Source organism: Furipterus horrens, unplaced genomic scaffold, assembly GCF_987537825.1.
Source record: "Furipterus horrens unplaced genomic scaffold, mFurHor1.1.pri manual_scaffold_1, whole genome shotgun sequence".
NCBI classification, from domain to species: domain Eukaryota; kingdom Metazoa; phylum Chordata; class Mammalia; order Chiroptera; family Furipteridae; genus Furipterus; species Furipterus horrens.
In genome coordinates, this window is record NW_028327171.1 from 91,639,579 (window position 1) to 91,666,251 (window position 26,673).

Consider the following 26,673-nt stretch of genomic DNA (forward strand, 5'->3'; position numbering starts at 1 on the left):
CTGTCAACTGAAAATTGGCAGATTAAATACAAAGTTCAGAAACAGTAAGCTAACTTTGCACTTAGTAACAATTGATTTTAGAAGTAATAAAAGCCTAAATTTTAAAATTCATATTGTAAAGTCAAGTATCAGAGGACACTGCTCTTCAATTAGCAAAAGTGACAGATTTTGAATTTCAATTCCCATCCACTTACAGGTGTCAAGGTCTTTAAGCAGTCTGCAAGGAGAGTAAGTGACAAAGAGGCCTCTGTGAAAGAGCTCTATCATAGAAAAAATGGGCCAATTAAAAATCATTTCCTATTTGTTAAAATGAATCTTTGATCAACTCTCCTTTTCCATAGCATAAAAAGGTTTACACATTCTAAAATATAAAGCCACTTTCTTTTAGTCTATAATCTAAACTTTTCATTAACTCATGATTCTACCCTCTTTCATTAGTTACCAATACATTTCTTTGATCCTAACTTAAGAACCAACCAAAAAGCATTTTCCAAATTATACAGGGAGGGGCAAAAGTAGGTTTACAGTTGTGAGTACATGAAACACAGAGTTTATTCTTGTATTATGATTTATTAATTACTGTATTGTTTTCCATATGAAAAACCATAAACCTATTTTTGCCCCACCCTGTATATTTGAAATTCTTGGCATAGACTAACAAAAATAAAATTAACTTACCATTAAATTTCATATAAACTAATCCAAGCAATTCTGCTAAAGCTACAATACCCAAACCTGAAATCAGAAGAGGGCCATGCATTGGGGTACACTCTGTAAAAACAAAATTTTATATTAGAAATTCACATGAAATAACTGAACTTCTAAAAATAAACAATAAAAGTAATAACATCAAGTTTTAAGGAGAATATTTTCCCATTATCAAGAAACAAAAAATTACATACATATGGTCATCCATTCCTCACTCAGTGAAATGACTCCCAATTATTCAAATAAAAAAGCCCTTGTTTGCATAACATGTACCTTATATCAAGACTAAATGGAGCATAGTCTGTACAGCCTAAGCCTCCAACCATTTGAAGCCTGGTTATTTTAAAAGCTTTCCCCACATTATAACCAGTTTGGCGCTATAACAATCAGCCCATAAGCCAAATATAGCCAATGTCGAAAGCCTGATCTCAGTAGGGGCAAAATGAGAGTTAAAAAAAAAGCTCACAACATTAAATGCTGGCAAGAACATAGAGCAACAGAAATGTTCATTTGTTGCTAGCAGAAAAACAAAACGGTACAACCACTTCAGATGACAGTTTGGTAATTTGTTGCAAAACTAGATATACTCTTAACATACAACCTAGCGATTGCACTCTGTAGTATTTATTCAAATGAAGTTGAAAAATTATATCCACACAAAATATGCACTTCTATACTGTGTGTCTAGATCTGTGATTTTAGAACAAATCAGTACCTTTCTAAAGTCCTGAAAGCAACCAAGATGTCCCTCAACAGGTGAATGGATAAGCAAACTATGGTCCATTCACACAATGGAATATTATTCAGTGCTAAAAAGAAGTAACTTACCAAGCCACAAAAAGACATGGAGGAACTTTAATGCACACTACTAAGTGAAAGAAGGCAATCTGAAGAGTCTAGATATTATATGATTCCAAGTTTAAGACATTTTGAAAAATGTAAAACTATGGAGACAGTAAAAAGATCAGTGGCTGCCAGGGGTTTCAGTATAGAGAAGACAAACAGGCAGAGCACAGAGGATTTTCAGGGCAGTTAAACTTTTCTGTATGATATTCTATGACTAAGATCCATGTCATTACACATTCATCAAAATCATTGACTGTACAACACCAGAGTGAACCCTAATATAAACTAAGGACTTTAGATGATAACGCTATGTCAATGTTAGTTCAACAGATGCTGATAGTGGAGGAGGCTGTGAATATTTGGGGTATAGTGGAACTCTACGTATTTTTTATTCCATTTTGCTATGAACCTAAAATGCTCTAAAAAATAAAATCTATCTATTTAAAAAAGAATTTAAAAAAAACAAAGGAAAACAAACAAATAAACAAACAAAAGAAAGAAAGAGCTCTGTCCAAGAGAAATTCCTAGTAAGAAGAGAAATTGGGACTGGAAGAACGTGACCCTTACCTGAGACACAGAGGCTTAGTCCAACCACAGACAGCACAAAGCCCAGCACCTGAATGACCAAGATGGCAAGGCTGAGGGAGGACATCCCAATAGCTGGAGCTTAAGGAAAAGCACGTTGAGAATGTTTAAGAACCAATCACTTCGACTTGTATTTTGTACAATCAAGGATAGTATCCTATGACCAAAGACTGATTCTAGAGTTGCTTGTCAGATGGTAGATGCTTTCCCAGTGATCTAAACCATAACATTCCAAACAAGTAGTCAGCTCCAGATTCACACACTCAGCAGCCTTTTATTTTTGCAGTGACTGGCAGTTTTTACCTAAAATCTTAGAACAATGCTTTAACCACACTTGCGCATTTTATAATATGAATGGCTATTATACAGGGCTTTGCCACTTGCACAAAATTGCTCTGGTGGAGAACCATTATGTAAGCATGCCATTGTAAACAGCATAGCCTTTATGCTGTGTCTAGATCTACGTTTTTATAACAAATTAATACCTTTCAATGTATAGCAACCCAGAGATAGATTCTAAGACCAAGAGTTAAATGTGCAAATAGGAAAAAAAATTAGATTCTTTAATAATAACAAAAATATTTAGTGATTTACTCCCAAAATGTAATGAAAATGTTACCAATTATAGGTTAGAGAGTATATATATATACTCTTTTAAAACTACAATGCTAAGATTTTCCAATAACTAAAAATATATGTATATTTCCACGCATTATGATTTATAACTCTATAACTCTACTTTGTAGAGCTAGATTTTTTAAAGTGGGGCTCAGGAAAAGAAGAGAATGGGAATGTTTACTATTTACTTATAATTTCAAAAACTAAAATAAGAATATGAAGATAATCATTTAGAAATTATATAGCATAATTTTAAAAATCAACTGACTTGCATGAAACATATTTTAATATAACCTTAAAATTAATCCATATGAGGAAAATTCTACTAAGCATAGCTAGGAAGATAAACCAACTTATATTGTATTATAAAAAAAATACAAGAATGTTTTAACCAACAATATCATTTTTTAAATAAAAAAGGTAGGCACAATTGTGCTTTAACAACAAATACTTACTTATCATAAACACAGAGTACTGAAGTAATATTAATATCACTGTAGGAACCACAATTAAACCAAGTCCACTGGCTTTCTTCGTTGAATATTCACCTATTAATAAATACAAATAATATTTAAAATATTTTCCTACATACTTCATACTCCACAGAAGTCAAAGTACTTAATTTATTAAATGGACTTATAGCAATACTCCTCTTATAAACTGTAAAACATTTAAAAATATATGCTTCCCCCAAAACTTCACACAAAAAAGTGACTATTTTTAAATTTAAAACCAAACTTATCTAAATGTCAACATCTAAGTCTCGACATGCCAAAACCTTGAATTGGCTTTACTTCCTTCTTCACTACCTTGGAGCCTCTATTACCAATCCCTTAATATGCTATATTTAATCTGTCCCAAAGTCAAAATAGTTATTCTTTCTAGCGGTCTTCTGAACTCACCTCCTCCCTCTCCACATCCTCAATAACTCCAGCTGCAAATAGAGCTGCCAAATTTATGTTCCTAAACATTACACCCATAATGTATTCTCCTGAAAAAACAATGGCTTTCTAAAGTCTACACTTTGAGCCCCACCCTGTCTTTGCTGTTCTTTCCATGTGCTGCATACTCTTATGTCCCATCCTCCACACCCAAATGTTGTTTCAGGTCGATTTGTTTCCCACGTTTATTCCCACATCCATGTCTCAGACAATGAACCTTGCTTCTGTAGTGGGTTGAATGGTGACCCTAAAGATATATCTACCTCCTAATCCCCGGAATCTGTGAATATTGATTTATACAGCCAAAGAATGAGAATTACATTATATGGCAAAGGATATGAATAAATTTAGAATCTTGAAAGGAGGAGCTTATCCTGGACTAACCAGGTGGGCCCTGAATCCAATGATAAGTGTCTTTGGAAGAGAAAGGCAGAAGGAGATTTAACACAGAGGAAACTGGAGTTATGCTGCCACAAATCAGGGAGTTGCAAAGATTGCCAGCAAACACCAGAAACTAGAAGAGGCAAGAGTCTTGGGAGGGAGTATAGTCATGATGACATATTTATTTCAGACTTAAGGTCTTCAAAACTGAGGGAATTGCTTGTTTTAAGAGACCTAGTTTGCCCTAGAAAACATATTCCACCCCACCCCTACCCCCAGTAACTGTACATCTTACCTGGGACCAAAAGAATGGCTCCAACAACGACAAATGCAGTGAGCACTATTCCAGCAACGAACAAAAAAATGGTTTTCTCCTTTGCGACACTGGAACTATATTTAAGTGCTTTAAAAAAATAAAAATAAAGAAGAAGAAAAGAAAAGAAAAAGAAAAAATTCCATGAACTCAATCTCAAGAAGTGAAGCCATTTCTGTAACTTAAAAGGTACAGTGACAAACTGATAACTTCCTATAACTGAATAACCTTTGAGGAACAACTTCTTCATATTATGTCAAGCCACCTCAAATCTTTTTCATAAGTTAATGGCTAACAATGTCATGAGAGTATCAATATGGATGCTGAATTTACAGGTGATGCTTTTATTCCCCTACACTTTAGAGATGAAGTCATATACATTAGGGTTTCTTAATGAACATATAGGGCAAGATAAGTCTGTACATTATAGAATGTTTCATAGCATCCCTGCCTCCTGACAAACTACATACCAGTAGCAGCCTGCAGTTGTACCAATCAATAATGTCTCTAGCCAGAGTGAAATGTCCCCTGAGGAGTAAAACTGACTCAGGTTTAAAACTGGTAATAGATAATGCTGATGAGAAATAATTGGCTAATTAGTAAAATAGAGAAAAAAGAGAACTTTGCTCCATCATATATATAATTAGTAAAGCATCTGGAAATCTATATATTTTGTTATAAAAAAGTAGAATAAACATTGGACAAATCACACACTCTTGAAATCCTGAGGGGAGGAAATGCTTAAATTGTTCAATTAAAATGTTTTCATAAAAATAAAGTATAGAGACTTCTGGCCAAGATGGAGGCGTAGACAGACATGCTGCATCTCCCTCCACAACTAAGAAGGAATACAACTACCTCAAAACTAGAAACAACCAGAACTTCCAGAAAATCAAACTGCATGGAAGTCCAGCAAACAAAGATATAAAGAAGAAATACTCATTCAGACAGGTAGGAGGGGCAGAGCTGGGGTGGAAAGGACACAATGTGATGGCAGCAGCAGTGGTGGCAGCAGCAGGCCGGCAAACAGTGCAGTCACATGTTTTAAAAAGTCAAGAGAGACACCTGGGGAGTGTTCCCAGATCCTCACCTGACCTCACAGTCCGAAGTCCCAGCACCGGGGAAAATCAAGCCTCATTGTTTCTGACTGTGCAGACCAGTGGGGGTTGGGGTGGAGGCAGAAACTGCTGGGCTCAGCAGAGTCCATTTGTTTAAAAGGCCCCCACAGTCCTAGAATGTCTGCAGACCCACCCACTCTGGGAACGACAGCCAGAACAGCAGCTAGAGGGGCCAGTCCAGTGCAGAAGTGGGCGAGGTGCCTGGAAAAGGGGTGAGTGCTGAGCAGACAGCATTGTTCCCTCTCCGACCCCTCCCCCACATACAGCGCCACAACGTGGTGAAACAGGTCGCCCTGTACTGACAAATACCTAAGGCTCTGCCCCTTACAACATAACAGGAGCAATAGCTCTACCTGGGACGTGGAGGCAAACAAACACAGGAGCCTGTCAGAATGAGGAGTCAGAGAAGTATGGGCCAAAAGGTGGAAAGGATCAAGGTTCCAGTGGGAGAACTAAGCGACGAGGAGATAGCCAACCTAACAGATGAGGAATAGACAACCTAACAGATGCAGAACTCAAAACACTGGTGATAAAGATGCTCACAGGCTTGACAGATATGCTTGAGTATGGCAAATGCATAAGAGAAGAAGTGAAGGCTATGCTAAGCAAAACAAAGGAAAATCCACACAAAACCAATGGTGAAGGGACTTCCGGCCAAGATGGAGGCTTAGACGGACACGCTAGGTCTCCCTCTACAACTAGAGAGGAATACAACTACTTCAAAACAAAGGATAACTAGAAATTCCAGAAAATAAAACTACACGGAAGTCCAACATATGAAGTTATAAACCAGCGGTGCCATTTGGGCAGGTAAGAGTTAAAGAGGGCAGTGCTGTTTGCGGTCGCACCTGGACAGCGGCGGGGCTGCGAGGAATCCCGGCTGCGGTCAAGCCCCTGGCGGTGCGCGACTCCGGCGCTGGGGAGAGCGGCCGCCGCATCGCCTTGAACAGTGAGGCCCAGGGGGCGGGAGGACGGATCCCGGTCTCCTAGCTGAATAACTGTGTGAATCCATCTTGGACCCCCGCCCCCAAAGAAAGCACCACAGGGCTGCGAAATAGGTCGCGGACAGGCAGGCGCCGGTCGCTGATTTGTGACGCCAAACGGCGCCGGTCGCTGGGTCATTACGAGTACACAGGCACTGCCCCCGACAGCCGGCCCAAGAAAACAAAACGCATCTGTCAAAATGAGGCAGACAACTATAGAAATCCCGGTGACACAACTCACCAGACAGCAGATAGAGAACCTGACAGATGAACAGATAAGAAACCTGTCAGAGGCTCAGTTCTGGGCCATTGTTATCAGGTGGCTTACAGAATTCACAAAAGAGCAGGAAAAAGATAAGAAAGAAGCGAAAAAATTTCATAACGAAAGGAACAAAACCACATACGAGACAGATGGTGAGGAAAAATCCAGAGTTCATTTCAACAAACTGGAATATGGAGAAGGAACAAGCAGTCAACCAATGCAGCGAGAGGAAATGGGAAGCAACAATGAGAGGACCAGAAACCTCTGGGACAGCTATAAAAGGCCCAACATAAGAATCATTGGTTTGCCAGAGAATGAAGAAGATGAACTAGAACTTGAAAAATTGAGTGAAAATATAATAAAGGAGAACTTCCCAGACTTGGGGAAGGGAATAGACTTGCAGGTCCAGGAAGCAAGGAGAGTTCCCAAGAGACTGGACCCAGGGAGAACCACTCCAAGACACATTATAATCAAAATGTCAAAAATTAAAGATAAAGAGAGAATCTTAAAAGCAGCAAGAGAGAAGAAAAGAATTATGTACAAAGGGGTCCCAATTAGACTATCAGCTGACTTCTCAAGGGAAACCCTACAGGCAAGAAGAGACTGGCAAGAAATATTCAAAGTAATGAAAATCCAAAACCTACAACCACGAATACTCTATCCAGCGAAATTGTCATTCAGAATAGAAGGACAGAGAAAGTGTTTCCAGGACAAAATAAAACTGAAAGAGTTCATTAGATCCAAACCACTGTTATATGAGATGTTAAAGGGACTGGTTTAAAAAAACAGAAGCTAGGGAGATGAAACAAAGGCAAACTAAATAGGCAACGAGAGTGGAAAAGGAACTGTGGGTACGGGAAGCATATTGGGGGGAGGTCAACAGGGAGGGGGAATGGGGAAAGGGAGGGAGATGATATAGGAATTGGGGATCAAGGTAGGAGGGAATGGAATAGACGGAGAGAGGTTGGGAGGAAGTGTATGCACAACTAATGGACATAATCTAAAAGGGGGGGACAACTGGAGGGAGGGGGGCCACCGGGTGGAGGGGAGCAGAGGGAAGGGAAATTGGCACAAATGTAATATTTTAATCAATAAAACACATTAAATCTGAAAAAAAAAAAACAATGGTGAATGGAAGGAAACCAGGGTTCGGGTCAATGATTTGGAACATAAGGAAGAAAAAGTCAACCAGTGCAGAACAAGGAAGCAAGAATTTTTTAAAAATGAGGAAAACGTTCCAAATTTTGTGAATGAGATGGAAATACAGGTCCGGGAAACACGGAGGGTCCCAGGCAAGCTGGACCCAGAGGGGACCACACCAGGACGCATTATGACTGAGATGCCAAAGGTGAAAGATAGGAGTCCTGGGGGCAGCAAGAGAGAGCTGGAGAGTTGCCTACAGAGGGGTGCCTATAGGACTATCAGTTGATTTCTCAGAGGACACTTTGCAGGCAGGAAGGGACTGGCAAGCAGTATCCTATGTGATGAAAAGCAACCTACAAGCAAAGTTATTCTACCCAACACTATCATTTGGAATGGAAGGGCAGATGAAGTGCTTCCCAGACAAGGAGAAGCTAAAGGAGTTCATCATCACTAAAGTATTAGTATATGAAATGTCAAAGGGACTTACTTAAGAAAAAGAAGATCAAAACTATGAACACAAAATAACAACAAACTCACAACTATCAACAACTGAATCTAAAAAATAAAAACAAAATCCAACCAAGGAAACCAGAATAGGAACAGAATCATAGGTATGGGGATCATTTGGAGGGTTATCAGCTGGGAGGGGGAAGGGGGAGAAATGAGAAAATGGTGCAGGAACTAAGAAGCATAATCAGTTGGTACAAAATAGACAGGGGGATGTTAAGAATAATACAGGAAAGAATGAAGCCGAAGAATGTATATGCACGACCCATGGACAGGAACTAAGGGGAGTGGGATTGCTGGAGGGAATGAGGGTACTGGGCAGAGGAGAGCAAAGGGGAAAAAATTGGAACTACTGTAACAACATAAGATATATTTAAAAAATAAAAATAAACAACCAACTATAAATACTCAACAGGACTAATCATACATGTTGTTCTTGATGCTAGCTCTATTGTCAAGTATCTCGTACTTTCCTAAAAGAATAGTGCAATGGATAAGCCTAACAATATTATTTCTTTTACTATGTCATCACTGTTTGGGTTTTGTTTTGGTTAATATTAAATTAATTTTTTACAAAAAAAGTTGTTAAAAGTAATGTAAAAGTTGACTGAGTAGCAGAGAGAAACAGTGCATGATTGAAATTGTTTGGTTTCATCCAGGCTATTAATCAATATCCTGAGGGAGGAAATTTTTAAAAATGTTATATTTAGCATTAAATTTGCTTTCATTAAAATGACAGATCAAGTAAAGTATGAACAACAAATAACCCCCTAAATGACCATGCCAAAATCTACTTTTAAGGTATTATAACCTATGGTGATGTGATAACCTGTGGTAAAGTATTTGAGGTATAATACAGGCACCTGACTATTTTTAAAAATCACTTCCTACTCATACTTTAGATTGTAAACCTCAACTTTATTCTCTTCAGGGGGTGATGGAGAGCTAATCAATCATCAATCCTGAAGATGAGTAACTGAAATCCACATTCATCAGAAAAGAGTGAAAAACAATATGGCAAGTTCCCCAAGCTTTCATTCCATCCATCTCGGCTTGGAACTTACCCCTCAGTCACATAAGTTATCACTGTGACTCAGTCATTCCCCTGCCTTCTCATAGGGCACAGATTTTCACAGATTCCCTATTTTCTAGACTCAAACACTGGGGAGGATAAAATTCAGTGTATAGATTACAGAAGGCACAAATATGGATAGAAAAATAAACTTCCTCTAGACATATGTGAGGTTTTTCATATAATTTAATGTAGATTAAATACTGTTTAGATAACAGTATTGTTATCTAAAAGAGCTTGAAAATTCTACAAAAGGGTTATAAAACAAGCTGTTTCAAATGCACCTCACAATTAGTCAAATATTCAAAAGATATCTTCCAGGTTTACTCAAATACATAAAAGAGCTACTAAGATTAAGCAGCAAGAATTCACCTTTAGAGTACAGCAGAAGTTCATGCAAAAAGGCTGACATACCATTCTTAACAAAAATAAAGAGTCTGACCCTCATATAAAATTCAACCTCTTGAGGCTTAGAAGAGTTAGATAAAAATAGTGCTAATAATAGCAACAAAAATAAAACACCATAAAATACTGTGATTGACAGTGTTTTACTATAGAATGACCTTTTCAAAAGCTTTGCATATAAATATTGGAGGTAGCTTTAGTTTCTATTGATTGGTTCAACTACTATTTATTGTCAAGGCTACCTCCAACTCTTAAATTAAGCAACCATTTCTGTGTATTGATTTGGGGGGGGGTGGAGATTAATTGACTTTGTCATTCTACTTATTTATGCATTCATTGGTTGCTTCTTGTATGTGTCCTGACAGGATATCAAACCCGCAACCTTGGCATATTGGGAGGACTCTAACCAATTGAGTTAGCAGGACAGGACTTAGCAACCATTTCTAATAAATATATTAGTGATATCTACTTATGTAAACATAGGTAATAAAAGAGTATCTATCTCCATGTTTTCTTTAGTGAATCTCCTAAAAAGTTTCTTTTGACTCATTTTCTTAGTTCACAATGGCCACATATTAGCACATCCCACAGGAAGCAAGTGGGAGATAGTATTTTGTAGCCCAGTTGTCATTTTTTTCTTTGTAGCTAAAGGGTTTGGAATCTGATATAGATGCTACAGAACTCAATAATCCCAAGGATCCTTTTGTGTGTGTGCGTGATTTTTTTCTTGTCCTTTATAGGTAGATTTTATCCTTATTTATCAAATATATAAAAATTTTAAATGTAAACAGAGAAAATAAATTCTAGTAACTCTACAAACACTTAGCATTAAGATAAAGATAATGTAATGTTTTCTAAACACAGGCTCTTACCAAACTTCCCAGTGTAATTTTCTGGCTGCTTGGCAAAACTATGTATTGTAATTTTTAAAAATCTGCACACTTTTAAAATATTTCCCTCTGTTAAAAGTACTGAAATGAATATACAAAATATTAGAAATAACAATATTATACTTTTTAAATACTTTTAAAGCATCGGTTTAGATTTAAGACAAAATTTAGAGGGAGGTACAGAGAACTCCCATATACTCCCTGCCCCTATACATGTATAACTCCTCCATTATCAACATCCCTCACCAGAATGGTACTTTTTTGTTTTTAAACAAGGATGAACCTACATTGACATATGATAATTATCCAAAGTCCACAGTTTGCCTTAGGTGTTGTACATTCTACGGGTTTGGACAAATGTAAAATGACATATATCCATCGTATAGTATCGCACAGATTACAGTATTTTCACTGCTGTAAAAATCCTCTGTGGTCTGCCTATGCATCTCTCCCTGTACTCCACTTTTAGCAACAACTGATCATTTCGTTGTTTCCACAGCTTTGCCTTTTCCAGAATGTCCTACAGTAGGAATCATACAGCATATAGCCTTTTCAGATTGGCTTTTTTCATTCAGTAATATGCATTTAAGGTTTCTCCATGCCTTTTCATGCTTGATAGCTCATTCTTTCTTATCTGGATGATTCACAGTGCATTTATCCACTCACCTACTGAAAAACATCTCAGTTGCTTCCAAGTTTTGGCAATCATCTACAAACTGCTATAAATATCCATGTGCATATTTCTATGTGGACATAAGTTTCAACTCCATTTGGATAAATACTAAGGAGCACAACTGCTGGATCATCATATAAAAGAGTATATGGAATTTTGTAACAAATTGCCAGACTGTCTTCCAAAGTGGCTGCACCGTTTCTGCATTCCCAGCAGCAGTGTATGAGAGACTCCTGTTGCTCCACATCCTCACGAGCATGTAGTGGTGTATTTACATGTTTTAACAGAACGTATAATCTTAGTGCTACCTAACATAAAAATACCAAAAATCCTGGGAGGCAGTATTATATTTTTGTCAGAAACTGGGAATTAGAAAGTTTTCCCCATTTATACCATCTATAAAATAATTAAATCTAGCCAACTACTTTTCAGAAATGAGCAAGGTTGCTTCATTCATTTGTTCTACAAATATTTACTGCATAGCTACAATGTAGCTGGCCCTTTTATTAGTCCATCTTAACCAAATCAAGATACAAGTAGATTACCGTATTTTTTGTACTATAAGACGTACCTGACCATAAGATGCACCTAGGTTTAGAGGAGGAAAACAAGAAAAAAAAATATTCTGAACCAAATGGTGTACTAAAATTTTAATAAAATATAACAGAATAATATTTCAACCATGTAATGTGAAGAACAATCAACAGCGGTATTAAGAACCATCATCACTGTCATTAACAAATGAGGAGAGACTTTAAGGTTCAAGTACTCTTCTAGTTTTCTGGGAACCCCAAGAACTCATCATCGCTAGTGTCAGAATTTATGAAGCTCAGTTGCTCACAATCGCTGATATCACTTTCTTCACTAAATTCATATTGACCAGACACCCTGAGATTCAGCAGTAAAGTGGGACATTTAAGCATCCTCAGGGGTTTCACGTGGGCCCACCGCTTCCTCTTCTAACAGCTGTCTCCACTTGCTGACAGGTCAGGTAATACACATCACGGTCTGTGATGCAATATTTGCTCCATAAGATGCACAGACATCTCCCCCTGACTTTTTGGTGGGAAAAAAGTGCGTCTTATGGAGCGAAATAAACGGTGCTTTATTTAAGAACTGATTGAGTCCCTACAATGTGACAATTCTTACTGTAAGTGTCGCCGCACAACCCTTACATACTAATGCATGAGTGATGTGTATGTTTCGGGCAGAGGAGGAGTGAGTGATGGGAAGTGTTTCTCCCAGGTCTTCTTCCTCAGTTAAATAAAAGGCATGGGTCTATTCTAGCCTAAGAAAGTCCCTTTATGTAATTCATTCACATGAATGAAGAAATGGCATGTCCCTCTAGTCACCTGAAGAAACAGCTAATGTTAAAAACAGATATTCTAGTAGGTTTTTCCTGTTTCCTTGTCACTAATATAAAGCACATATAAAATAGAATGCAGGTGGTGACTGATTAAATCTAGAGCAATTAGCAGGTCAATTTGGAGATCAAATAATATCTATCATTTTAGTTTTCATCACACTCTGAAGACAGAATTTGATAAGTCCACAGTTCTGATATGCACAAATTTCAGTTACTATTATGTAGTTAAATAATACAAGTCCTCTAAATTTACAGTTCAAATTTTACTACCACAATATATTAATTGAGTAACTGCATAAAGTGCAAACTTCACTGCCATCTGTTCAGTCCACAAATCACAACATAAATAACAGATGTGTATCATGATCAGTGACCAACCATGTCACTTCTCTCAAAGACTATTGGGGATTGGTCACTGCACATCTGTTTTCCACCTCACGCACAGACAGCAAAGCATATGCTGTGCTACCTTCTGTTTCCCAGTGATAAACCACTGTGACATTTTACAATGGATAATCCAGAGAGGAAACTGAGCAATAAAGATGAAAGAGCAAAGAAATGAAAAGTGATAATGCTGGACATGAAATTCGAATAGAACATAAATGATATTATGGAAGGAAGACCTGACTGTGGGAATGTCAACACTCCTGCCATTTAAGAGACTATGCAGCCAGAGAAACTTAAGTCAAAGTGAACTTATTGGCATAAACAAGGACAGTGAGGAGGTTGTGACACAAAGAACAAAGATGTCCTGTAAGAAGTGTCTCTGGCAAAAAAACTTCACATGAAAGGAACTCTTAGATAGTCCATGACACTGAAAATGCCAATGATAAAATCCTGGAAGCTGATTTGAACTTAGAGGGAGCATGACAATTCACCAAAGCATAGAAAAGACATTTGCTCTGTGTTCAAAGTTACATGGCAAGAAGGCAAGCATTGTTAAAACTACTTTCATTTTTGATGTTTTAATATTTTAGTTTACCATGTACTAAATGTTAGTTTTATTACTTTTTTTGTTTCCTAACACAGTTATTACTGACAGTAAGAATTTAAAAAAAATTTTTTCAGTTACAACTGACATGTTATATTAGTTTCAGGTTACAGTAAGAGTTTTTAATGTTTTGACCAAAAACTTAAGACGTCATGGAGCAACAGTAATTTTTCATATTTATTGTTAGGTTGCTTCACAGAGTTTCAGCTTATATGGTCATGCTTATAGTCTCGCAGGTCTGTGTAAAGTAAAGACTCCTTGTATACAACAGAAGTTCCAAGAAAGGAAAAGTAAGCCTAGATATACCTATCTCAAAAGAATTTCAAAATGTTAGCCAGTTCTTGACATGGAGTTGAACCTTAATCTTATAGGAACAAGAGGTTGTGGCATGCAGCACTTGAAATCTTTTATCAAATGTCTAAATAGTGGAAAGTACCTGTTATCAAAGAATGAGGAAGAAGAACCGTGAAAATTCACCAGAAGCTTAATTGTCAGTGGAGTGGGAAACTGTGAGTCAGAACGAAACCAAGTACCTGAAACACAATACTATTAGAAATTTTTACTTCAGTTAAAGCTCAGTGTCTGATTCCAGTAATTTCTGAGCTGTTTGCTAAGGATAAGATTCTGCTTAAAAGAGTTAAAGCTAAAGGCAAAGGTATTTAGGGACATTTCCCTGAAAGAGAACTTTGTCTTCAAGAGGTGGTGTAGGACTCACCATATCTGAGAGCCCTTGGACTGGCTTCAGGAGTTCAGAAGTCTTCTCAGGCTTCTTCCTCAGTAGGATCAATGGTCTCCTGAGATCAGTTCAAGATACTGTTCTGGTATAAAGAAACTCTTTCTCTTCAAAGTGAAGGCATGACCTGCTCTCTTTACTAAATGTTTAGCCTACAGAAGGTCCAGGTTTTATCTCAGACCACCAAAAGATGGACATGCAGAGCCAGAAAAACCACTAACAGAAACCCCCTGTGGTTAAGTACAGACCATAAATAGTGAACTACAAGTTAAGGTGAACTAGAAATCTATAAAGTGAAAGCCATGAGTCAGAGTTACTATATATACTGTATACCATGCTCTAAAAAGTGTATAACCGGAGCTCCAGTCAAGATGGCGGACAGGTAAACGTGGTACTCACATCCTCTCATGACCATGTCAAAACTGCAGCTAAAGTACAGGACATCATTACTGAGAACTGCCTGAAACCTAGCTAAACAGAAGTTTATAACTAAGGATATACAGAAGCAGCCCCATGAGACTGGTTGGAGAAGCAGAAACAAGGAATGGGCTGGTCCCACACCCACATGTGGTGGATAAAAATTAGGAGAGATATCTTGACTGCAGAAGGACCCCCTGGGGATTGAGGGGTCCCAGTCCTACACCAGGTCCCTAAGCCCAGGGCTCCAGTGCCAGGAAGAGGAGTCCTTTAACTTTCAGCTGTGGAAACCAGTGGGGATTGTGGCTCAGGGAGATGAATAACTTGGGGAGTTCCAGGCAGTTCTTTTTAAAGGGCCTGCACACAGTCATGCTGGACTCACTGGCTATGAGCTTCAGTGCTCGGGTTGTAGCTTGAAAGGTGTTTAAGGGACATACGGGGAGGCTTCAGGGGCAAGGGCTGAAGGGCCAGTTTTCTCCCAGACAGAAGAGCTGGCAGAGACCATTGTTCCTTTGCTGAGACCTTCCCACACAGAGATGGCATGTGGGCACCATATCTGAGTCTCCATCAAACTGGCTCACACTATTAACCCCATGCTGATGATTTCCTGAGATACTGCTCCACCCAAGTTGTGGGCTTACCCAAGCCCTTTCCAGTGGCTTTCCCATACAAAAAGCTTGTCTTCGCTCATCCTTCAGACTTCCCTAAAATCTCTCAGAGGTTCACAAACCCCAAACAAGCAGTATCTGGCCTTGGCATGCCCTGTACCTCTTGCTAATTGGCCTCACCTGGCACCAGTGATAGCTGGTCTCAGTTTGCAGCTTGGCCTCTCCTATGCACCTCCAAACCCAGCACAGGTAGAACCCATCTTCAGATTACTATGCTGAGTGGCCCCAGGCAGGGCATAGGCACAAGCTTGAACCTCTAGGGAGGCCCCAGAGCCAGTGTACCCAGTGGCCAGCTTCAGACCATGCCAGGGCACCACCTCACCTCTACCAGAGACACACTCAAGGGGTTAGACTCATTGGGCACCAGAGCCCCCACTGAAGTAAATCCTGCTCTGTGGGGTTTGCCCCTGCATAGCAGATCCTCCCCTGTGGCTGCAGCCAGTCCTCATAGCCAACTGGCTGAAGAGTAGATCCTCCTCTCGACGTGCCAACAGCAATCAAGGCTCAACTACAACATGAGGGGGCACACAGGCCAAACAGGGGGCGCACCTGGAGGGCCCAGCTCAGGTGACTGGGGAGGCTGCACCACTGGAACCTTCAGGACACCTACTATATTAGGCCACACTATCAAGACCAAGTGACACAGCAGCTTTATATATACATAGAAACAGAAAGGAGCCAAAATGAGGAGACAAAGAAACATGTCCCAATTAAAGGAGCAGAACAAAATTCCAAAAAAGTACTAAACAAAACAGAGACAAGCAATCTACCAGATGCAGAATTTAAAACACTGGTTATAAGGATGTTCAATGATTTCAGTGAGAACTTCAACAAAGAGAAAACAAAAAATGGAGATAGAAGCCATAAAGAATGAGTCTGAAATTAAGAATACATTACAGGAAATTAACAGTAGAACAGACAAAGCGAAGGATCAAATCAGTGATTTGGAAGATAAGGAAGCAAAAAACACCCAATTGGAATAGCAAAAAGAAAAAAAAATCCCCCCCAAATGAGGACAGCGTAAGAGCTCAGGGACAATTTCAAGCATCTAGATCATGAGGGTGCCTGAGAGAGAAAAGAGAAAGGAAGGGGTTGAAAACCTATTTGAAAAAAATAATGGTAAAAAAATTCTCTACCCTGGTGAAGGAAATAAGACATACAAGTCCAGGAAATGCAGAGATTCCAAACAAGATGAACCCAAAGAGGTCCACACCAAGATATATAATTAAAAACTCAAAGGTTAAAAGCAAAGAGATAATCTTAAAGCAGAAAGAGAAAAGCAGCTTGGGAAAAAAAGAAAAGAAAAGCAGTTACTTACCTACAAGGAAACTCACATAAGACTGTCAGCTGATTTCACAACAGAAATTTCACAAACTAGAAGAGACTGGCACAAAATATTCAAAGTGATGTAAAGCAAGAACCTACAACCAAGATTAGTCTACCAAGGAAAGCTATCATTTAGAATTGAAGGCTAGACAAGAAAAAGCTAAAGGAGTTCATCACCACCAAACTCTAATGTAAAAATGTTAAAGCATTTTCTCTAAGAAAAAGAAAACAGGATAAAAATATGAATAATAAAATGGCAATAAACACATATCTATTAACAATTACTTTAAATACAAATGGATTAAATGCTCCAATCAAAAGACATATGGTGGCTGAATGGATAGCAAAAGAAGACCCTTACATATGTTGTCTACAGAGACTCACTTCAGATTGAAAGACACACACAAACTAAAATAAAGGGATGGAAAAAGATATTTCATTAAAATGGAAAAAAATAGCTGGGGTAGCAATACTTCTACCAGACAAAATAGACTTTAAAACAAGGGCTATAACAAGAGCCTAAGAAAGACCCAGCAATTTCACTTTGGGGTATTTATGAGAAGAAATCCAAAACAATAAATCTAAAAGACACAGACATCATATATTCATTGCAGCATTATTTACAATTGCCAAGCTATAAAGCAATCTAAGTGTCCATCAAGAGATGAATGGATAAAGAAGTGGTGCTTATATACAATGGAATATGATGCAGCCATTAAAAAAAAAAGAAATCTTGCATCAGCAACAACATGGATGGACCTAGAGGGTATTGTGCTGAGTGCAATAAGTCAGAAAGAGGAAAACAAATGCCAGAGGATTCACTTACATGTGGATTCTATGAAACAAAATAGACAAACTAGCAGAACAGAAATATCCTCAATAGGTAAAGTGAACACTTTGATGGTTGCCAGATGGGTTGGGAGGATAGGTAAAAAAGATGAAGGGATTAAGAACTACAAATTGGTAGTTAGAAAATAGTCATGAAAATATAAAGTACAGCATAGGGAACACAGTCGGTAGTATTATAATAACTATGTATGGTGTCAGATGGGTGCTAGGTTTATCGTGGTGATCACTTTGTAAGTTACAAATGTCTAATCACTATGGTGCACACCTGAAAATAATATAATACTGTAATTGAAAAAATTAAAAGATATTTAAGAAAGTGTGCAATCTCTATATTATAAACATAGCTGTCCATCCTCCTGTAGCTGACAGTGATGGAGATAAATATTCAAATCCCAATAAAGATAAAGACAATCAACAGAGAATTAATCAAAGGTGAGACAGAGTTAGTAAAACATATTTATTTTTATGTGGCTTAATATCTCTGTGACTATAAATTAAAAATAAAAATGGTACTATTTTATGTTAGTACATTTATTTTAAAAAGTGTATAATTAAGCAGCAAATGGAAAACAGAAGAACTTTCCTGCTGATTGAATCCCCGGGCCATAAACAGAAGGCCTCTTATAAAGGGTACCAAAATAAATAAATAAATAAAGGAAGTAGATTTAGATTGGTGTCTATCCCAAAGATGTAACAGAAGGCACAGAACATACACACTTACTTGTCTCCTGAGCAAAAACATGAGTGCTACAAAGCCAGGGACAGCCCTGTGCCTAGCAATCAGCGGGCATCTTGTCAATAAACACTTATTGAATAAACCAACAAAGCAGGTTCACATTCTACTCTATCAATAACAGTTTCACTTAGTCTGTGCACCCAGATATAGGTTCACTCTTCATGAAAAGATACAGTCTCAAAATAATCTCAGAATAAGTTCAAGACAGGGATGCAGTACAGAGTAGTGGTAAGTAATACTGGATCAAATCCCAGTACTGCCAAGAAACTGGGTGATAGTGGCCAAACAGCTTAAGCTATGCATGCCTCTGTTTCTTCTATAAAATAGGATTTACAACAATAGTACCTTCCCTCATAAAGTTCCTAGGAGATGTAAATGTGATTTCAGATGGATAGTACTTTGCACAGTGCCTGTCACAGAGTGCAAGATTGCACAGTGCCTGTCACAGAGTGCAAGAATTCCACAAATGTTTAGGTGCTATTTTTATAAACATCTTTAAATGTGAGTTCAGGCTGAGTGAATCAAATACATAAGTGCCTTCTACACATGCATGCACGCACGCACGTGCACACACCACAGTTGTTTGTTCTAAGGTAAGCCTAAATAAAATATTGCCACCAAAATATTTAGTTTCATAGCACATTCCTTAAAATATGACAAGTAGAATAAGTATAAAAAAGAACATTCACCTAACACAAAAATGAAAATTAAAACAAGATGTTTTTCACCCATTAAATAAGCAAAGATTTTAGAATGATAATGATATCAGGATTGTGAAGTGAACGGTAGGTATTCTCATCTGCAGTAGTAATTGATACACTGCCACTTTCAGCCTTACCTATCTTTAGCAGAGTTACTTTCATAGTATCAAAAAGATTGGAAAGATTTTTAATATCCGTCAAGATAAGAGTTAAGTAAATTATAGTGTTCAGTGAAAGTAGAGCACAGGCAGCTGTAAAAAGATTTCTGAAAACATGGTGCAGGATCAGGATGTATATAAACTATACAAGTCTGTTTACGGTTTTTTTTTCTTTTTTTCCTTAAAGAAAGATAATAAAAATACATAGAAAAAAAAGACAAAAAAGGTAGCAGAAAATTCACTAGGCTAGACCAATACTTTATTTCTAGGTTGTGGGATTCTAGACTATTTTTGTTCTTTCTCCTATAACTTCCTATATTGTATAAGGTATTTTAAAGTGATATGTATTATTTTTTAAAGTTAGAAAAAAAATTGTAAATCTTATTTTGTCAAAGCATGGCTGCCAGGGACAGACTCACTCACTGCTCCACTAAAAATCATGTTACTGATGAGAATGTCATGATCAGCAGACTGCAATTAATCCAAATGCAACAAATAATATTCTGCGAAATAATTTCATGATCATAAAAAAAGGCAATTTCCTACCTAAATTATATGACATAAGTCTTAATGTCCGGGTCTGCAAATAGGGTTCAAGGCCTTCCCTACTATCAGTGAAGACTGATGAGATCTTGATATTATATCAGTCATTTGCTTGATATAAAAGGCTTCCTGAAATTCTAAGGAAAATTCCACAGGAGTTCTAGACACTGTTTTAAAAGTGAGAGAAGTGAAATGTCTTGACAGTTGTCACTGTTAGCTCTTTCCTTCCCCCTTTTTTTCCTTTTTAGGCACAAATTGAGAACAGCTTTGAAATCATTTCCAGATGCCATATATTAAGAAAAGCCCTTAATGTCTATAACCAGTCATCTCCCTTTCCATTTTTATATAATCACTTTAGATATATATGCCTTAAACTTCTGAGTAAAAGTAAAATTCATGAAATATACAACAGGTCCATCCACTACAATATCTTACTAACTTTCACTTTTTATAAAGGTTGCAGAATGAAATAAATAAATGAAATCAGCATTATTTACTCCTTGCCTTGCTAACTGGCATTCAATGACTGACTCTTTTGGTGCACTACTGCAAGACAAGAAATGACTCGTTAAAATTTTAGACCGTCACCTCAAAACTTCACTAATTTAGTAAATTTCCTTTCCCACATTGGTATGGAAACACAGTTGACCTTTGAATACACAGAGGTTAGGAGAACGGGTACCTCCACCCCACACAGTCAAAAATCCATGAGTAACTTTAAACTCCCCCCAAACTGAACTATTAATAGTCTACTGCTGATCAAAGCCTTATCAATAAAATTATCAGTTGATTAACACATATTGTATTTTGTATGTTACATGTATTATATACTGTATACTGTATTCTTACAATAAAGTATGCTAAAGAACAGAAAATGTTATTAAGAAAATCATAAGAGAAAATACACTTACAGTATTTCTTGAAAAAAAAATCTACATATCAGTAGATTTGCACAGTTTAATCCTGTGTTATTTAAGGGTCAACTGTACTGTTGAGTATAATCATCAGCCAGAAAGCATATTACCTGTTTAGTTAGTAGTGACAATTCTACATTGTTGATGCTAAATCTTATGCGGTACCAAAATCTGCCTGGAGAAGTTGGTCACATAGTTATTACAGCAAAACATGATCAAAGAATATAACTCTCCTGTGGCTACTTCCTAGAGGCTGCAGAATTGCATAGTAAGGATGACAAACATGGTTCGAACTGGGCTTTTCCAAGGATGAACACATGTATAAAGAGACGTTCAAACAGGGAAAATAAAGAGAGGAAAGTCTTAATGCTCAAAAGTGCAAAATCCTACCTTAACACTATAATGTAGGCTGTGACCATCTCCTCACCAAATAAAATAATGTGCATGTAAATGCTCTGTAAACATTAAAGTCAGCATGAATTTTAGGTATATTATTATTAGGATTCCCACTATTGTTTAAAAAAAAACAAACTTCTTAGAAATTGCAGCAAATAATGGACAATATATACTTCAAGGAGAATATTAATATAAAGACAGTACATTCTTACTTATAACATTATCACATTTCCTAATATGACTTAACTAGAATATTTCACTAATATTGCCTCCTAGAAATAACAATTTCATCACTAAAACATAAATGAGAAGTAAAAACAAGTACTTACTCACAATACCAAATTGTCCCCAGAACAGAAGTACAGCCAACATTGGGAAAATAATAATAAGAATATTTTCATTTGGAGAAAACCATGGAACTGAAAAGAAAAGAAAAAAAAACACACAATTAATATTTATTATAATAACTTTAAGTCCTGCCAATGAATGGCGAACAATATATTTTATTGTGGAGATAGAAAATAAAAATAATTAATTAAAACTGTGACCTTAAATAAGTACATAAATAATTACACATATAATTTACTTACATAACAAATACTACTTACAAAACAAAAAATATTAGTTATTTAAGTGTGTTCCACAACATTCTCCCTAACCTGTCATTTATGGAAGGAGGAAGCATGCCACAGGAGCTGAGAACAAAGCTCTCTAGCCACACTGCCTGGGGTTTGACACCCAATTCTAACTTAAATCCTTGTGACCTTGGACAGTCTTAACACCTCTCTGTTCTTCAGTTGTTACACCTGTGCAACACAGTACCTGAGCCTTGAAGGACTGTTGTGACTGTTAACAAAGTTAAGATATGAAAAGGGCTTAAAACGAAGCTGGCATCTAAAGTGCTCAGTAAACATTAACTACAATTATTATCACGTGCTCCTATGATGAATGTCTGTTTGTGTAACATGCCAAGAATTTACCTTAAAGCAAGAGTTAAGTCTTCTTGTAAAGACTGATTCAAGGCAGGGAAATAAGGAAGTTGTACAACTGGGTACCCTCCCATTATTTTGACTTAAGACCAACACAGAGGTGGGCCTGAGCTTTTCTGAAACTTACCTTGGAACAGAATACATACTCCTAAGTAATTAGGCTTAAAATGACTGTTTATATAAAAAGTAACATGAGCAGCTTTAGGTATTAAGGAAGCTTCTATTAAGTGGGTTGCATGTTACCTAAACAGTGAAAATATAGCCATCCATTCTACATAAAGGAAATTGTGATATTAAGACTTCAAATGAAACTTGTCGAGAACTTTTAAAACTTAAGTTTACTTGTACCTCATCAACTCTTAAGACAATAATTCTATCCATGGAATTTCTCCTGTAACAATAAAGCCAAGTAAATGCACTGAAAGAATTTCAAAGTTGGCCCGTATGGGAGAATTTGCTACGTGAAGAACACTTCCAAATACTGCACAACTCAAGCACTGGTGTTCCTTTGAAATTAACCCTTTCAAATTCTCCACTACATCAGTGTGTAAGGAACCTTGAGGGCTTTTAAGCCACAATGCTAGCCACACGTTTGTGTTAAGCTCATAATATTAAACTCTGGTAAATATTCACAATATAACAGTACTATAAATTCTTATCTTTGAGATACTAGCTTTCCAGAATCCAGCATTTTGCCCTGTACATAGCAGAGACTCAATAGGTTTGCACTTGATGGCTGCAATAGCCATAAGATAATTTAGTGAGTGAATAGAAGACATGTGTTTTTTGTTGTTGTTTGTTTATTTGTTTGTTTTTGATGCTCCAGTGGCTGAAGAGCTCCATCAGGAAACTGATGTTTTCAGGTATTTTGAGTCAATACAACCTTAATTTCCAACTGAATTACTTAACATCTTCCTATGCACAGAAAAACCATTTCAATTCAGCCTAAAATCCTACAGGAAGAAACCTTTGTGAATTATCCTTAGGTTTTCATATGCCTGAAAAATCTGGTAAAAGCTTTATGATCTAATGGCTATTCTTAATCAGCTTATTTTCTCTACCTACTATCTCTATTATTTTGTTTTGAGTTGGGAACATTAACTTCTCAAATCCTTACAATTATATATTTTTAAAGATTTTATTTACTTACTTTCAGAGAGAGGGGAAGGGAGGCAGAAAGAGAGGGAGAGAAACATTGATGTGTCAGAGAAACACTGATCTGTTGCACCCGGCTTGCAACCCAGGCTTGTGCCCTGACCAGGAATCAAATCAGCAACTTTTCTCTTTGCGGGATGATGACGAACACATTGAGCCATGCCAGAGAGGGCTCAAATCCTTACAATTATTACATGAAAAATTATTAACCTCTCCTTATCACTGAGAAAACTGAGACACAGTGAATAAAGGATCATAAATTTGTATGCCTGAATGGATTCTTGATACCCTTTCTCCCCACCCCACTCCCACCAAACCCCTCCCCTTCTGGTTTTTGCCATTTCATTAGCATTAACTCCATTTCTCCAGTTGCTCAGGCCAAAGACCTTGGCTTATCTCACATCCCACCTCTGTTCCAACAGTCAATCCTCTGGGCGCTACCTTCAAAATACAGCCAGTATCTGATCTCTTGTTCAAGATGAGCTGACAATGAAATGTTCTTTCATTGGCCTCCCTCCCTATACAACAGAACAATCTTCAACAACCTTAGGGTGTAAATATTAGTGAAAATAAGAGGTATGTTTGAACCCATTGGGCCATTCATTTTGCACTTGTTACACAAACAGTTATTGAAAGCCCACCATGGGTAGGATCTTCTTTTAGGTATTTGAGCTATAGCAGTGAACAAGGCAGATGGGGCAATGAACTTGAGGAATCAGAGTGGCTGAAGAACAGACCCTTGTCAGGTAGTAAGGAAGGATCTCTGGGGGGAGGAACTAGATCTGAGCCTTGCATGGGAAGGAACCTGCCATGTAAAAACAGGGGAGAAGAGACTCCAAAGGAACAGCAACTGAGCAATCAAATGTGGCTAGGATTTAGGCTACAGAGATGGGAAGAGTTTGCTGGAGAAAGAACATGTTGGGTCTTAACAGCTTGTTAAGATAGTTTCTATTTTATTCTAAGAGCAATGACAAGTGATTGGAAAGCCTCAAATAGGGAAGAAAAATGATCTGATTTATTTAAAATCTTCTTTGGAAACCAGGTGGAGAATTAATTCTAGAGAAGCAGGACCTATCAGAAAATTACTGCAGCAAATGGGTAGTAGGACGTGGCCCACAAATGCACTCCTGACTTCAGTTTTACTCTTCACATTTAAAGATAAACAAGTAATCATTCCAAAGAAAGGTGACTAGAATGCAGATCCTGAAACCATGAGCAATGGCTGAAAGAACTGGGGATTCTTACCTTAGAGAAGAATAAACTTGGGAGAGAAATACTATAGCCACCCTAGTGAGTGAGAAATTGCAGGGTTGCAAACTTCAGCTTGACTTACAGAGGAACTGGAACTGCCTGGTAACAGGAAGTTACAGTCTCATCATGTCAAGCATTTAGGTAAAAACTTTGAATGACCAATTACCTGGGGTATGATACAAGTAATGCCTGAATTAGATGGCCAGATAGACTAGCTAACTACTAATGACTCCAAGCCTCTGTGCAGAAATAATAAGTGTAAGAGATATTTCAATGACAGAAGAGGGTGGCATTATAGAATGCAAACTATTATTGTCCAAGTGATTCTTAAATAAAGCTTATCAGAATCACCTGGGGGTTATTCAAACATCACATACTCCCCCCTCTCAGCTCCCACTCCAAGATTTTAGTATGTTCCCCATAGTAAATGTGTGTATGGAGGGAAGGGGTGTTGTCCACAATTCTCTCAGCTTAAAATCACTGCTATAGACCTCTGCTGTAATGTACATGAACATGTTACCTCTCTCTAATTTGTTGAGGTGGGAAGAGTTGGAGGATCATTGAATTGGACATTCAAGAACCAAATGAGATGATGGGGAGAAACCCAATGTTTTCTATAAAACTACTTATGTGCCCGTCACCCTGGCTGGTTTGGCTCAGTGGATTGAGCGTCGGCCTGCGAGCTAAGTGTCGCTGGTTCGATCTTCCAGTCAGGGCATATCAGAGAAGGAAAACTCTGACTCCAAAAAACCTCCGCTGCCTTGCGGCATACCTCTTCAAGTGAAAGGCTAAGGGAGTAAACCCCGACAGAAAATCCGGAGCCGGAGTCCCTAAGGCGGTTCGACGTTGTAGTCAACACCGGCAACTCCTGCGGCGCACCTGAAGCCAAGCTGTATTGACTCCGTCTTTCCCTTGGACCCTTCAGCTGCGAAGAGAGGGGGGGTCTGCTGCATGGGCAACAGCAGACCCTCCATATCACCCTGCCCAGGCTCTGTAGCTTCAGCTTCACTGGAGAGGACACTCCAGCGTCATCGCAAGATGTCGATTCAACATGGGAGGAGACAGATACCGTGTCACTCCCGAGTTGGACTGCACAGCCATTCTCGGCGGTGCAGATAGACTCTTAAGAAGCTACACCATCGTCTCTCGAGACGGACGGCTGCCGACGACTTATGTGCCCATTAAGCTATTGATTTGGTATGGCAGTACTGTCAGATGGCTTTAACTCTTGTTTCCCAAAGGGAGAAGGAGACAAAATACTTCTCTAAGGTCCCTTTCAGTTCTAAATTTCCATGGCACTAAGAAAGTAAATTAAGCTTAAAATGGACTAAGAACAGTATCCAGTATTTTTCCACCTCAGGATTAAGAAAAACAAATCAAGGGCATCCATGCTCTCAGCCCACTCAAGCTATGGCTGAAAACTGGTGCCTGTTCCTCTCCCCCAATTACTGGTCAGGCAGAGTGGTGCCCAGGAAGATAACCTTCTTATTAGTGAAAAGGCAAGGAAATGATATTAAGAGAGTGTGGCATATGGATGTGTGTTTAATTTTTTCTCCCAAGCCTAAGTATTATAAAATCCCAATACTTCCTTTCTCTTATCACTGTATTACTCAAAAAAGTAAAGAGATCATGCCAATCAATTAAGTGTGCCTATCTTTCAAATATATATGACATACCTCATTTAATTATGCTTTGCTGATTATGTTTCATTGATGTTGGGTTTTTCTACAAATTGAAAGCAAAACCCTCTTCCAGCATAAAGGTTACAACTTGCTTTATTGTGATTCTCACCTTATTGTGGTGCTCTAGAACCAAACCTGCAATATCTTCAGGTACACCTGTAATGGCAAGTCTTCACAAACACAGAGAACACCAGTGTCCACAAATGAAGATCAGAATAAAATTTACAACACTAAAATTCAAACCAACTTTTTACTTGATGTTTTAGGATTGTGATGGCTTTTTTTGAGGTATTGACTTGACTATAGCTCCAGTTATTTAACCAAACCCAGAATTCTAAGGTGGCTCTCTAAAT

The 26,673-nt window shown here is 37.9% G+C and overlaps 1 protein-coding gene across 1 annotated transcript in view; it reads right to left on the bottom strand.

Annotated features, from left to right (window-relative positions):
• CD47 (CD47 molecule) overlaps nt 1-26,673 on the bottom strand; it is a 55,010-nt gene that overhangs the window by 8,934 nt on the left and 19,403 nt on the right. The window contains exons 3-7 of the mRNA XM_090276357.1: nt 21,573-21,662; nt 4,375-4,482; nt 3,213-3,305; nt 2,122-2,220; nt 679-771 (exon numbers count right to left, since the gene is read on the bottom strand). Of these exons, the coding sequence (XP_090132483.1) occupies nt 679-771; nt 2,122-2,220; nt 3,213-3,305; nt 4,375-4,482; nt 21,573-21,662 (483 nt within the window). The remainder of the gene's footprint in view (nt 1-678; nt 772-2,121; nt 2,221-3,212; nt 3,306-4,374; nt 4,483-21,572; nt 21,663-26,673) is intronic.